Source organism: Carlito syrichta, unplaced genomic scaffold (genome assembly GCF_000164805.1).
Source record: "Carlito syrichta isolate Samal-C Ts95f unplaced genomic scaffold, Tarsius_syrichta-2.0.1 Scaffold303207, whole genome shotgun sequence".
Classification (NCBI taxonomy): Eukaryota; Metazoa; Chordata; class Mammalia; order Primates; family Tarsiidae; genus Carlito; species Carlito syrichta.
In genome coordinates this window covers 178463-178917 of record NW_007247303.1, presented here as the reverse complement: position 1 = coordinate 178917, position 455 = coordinate 178463, and the positions used below count along the sequence as shown (strand labels likewise).

The following is a 455-nucleotide window of genomic DNA, read 5'->3' as shown; positions in this document are numbered from 1 at the left end:
TCCAGTGATGGAGAGAAGTGCCTGAGCACACCATTGATCCAATTACTTTATTGATTGGGCTTGACACCCGGGCAAGCGGGCTAAACCAGCCTGCAGCCGGTGAGGATAGGAGGCAGGAGGTGGAGATGTCTGGAAGAGCCCAAGACGGGCAGAGGTCTGGGCATTCAGACAGGACATCCTTCTAGTCTGGTTTATCGTGGGGGCCTCTTAGAGTCGGCCCGAGTCCAGGCCCCAGGAGGACTTTTGACGAAAGCCACCCACCACATACAAAACCCCCCTTTGGGCCTGTCTTGGGGTTTCGGCCCCAGCCTGTCGGTCGCCTCTCAGGGCAGAGGGGTCCCAGGCTCTGGCTGGGCGATGCCCCGGCCACCAGGCCAGCGGGCAAGCAAGGCCCGCGACGCGGACTCCAGACAGGGGCGCTCTTCTCCTCGGCGGCGTCCGTGGGGCCCGCACTG

At 62.9% G+C, this 455-nt stretch overlaps 1 protein-coding gene across 1 annotated transcript in view; it reads right to left on the bottom strand.

Annotated features, from left to right (window-relative positions):
* Positions 1-323: 323 nt before the first annotated feature.
* REM1 (RRAD and GEM like GTPase 1) overlaps positions 324-455 on the bottom strand; it is a 7593-nt gene continuing 7461 nt past the window's right edge. Inside the window, exon 5 of the mRNA XM_008058076.1 lies at positions 324-452. Coding sequence (XP_008056267.1) covers positions 324-452 — 129 coding nt within the window. The remainder of the gene's footprint in view (positions 453-455) is intronic.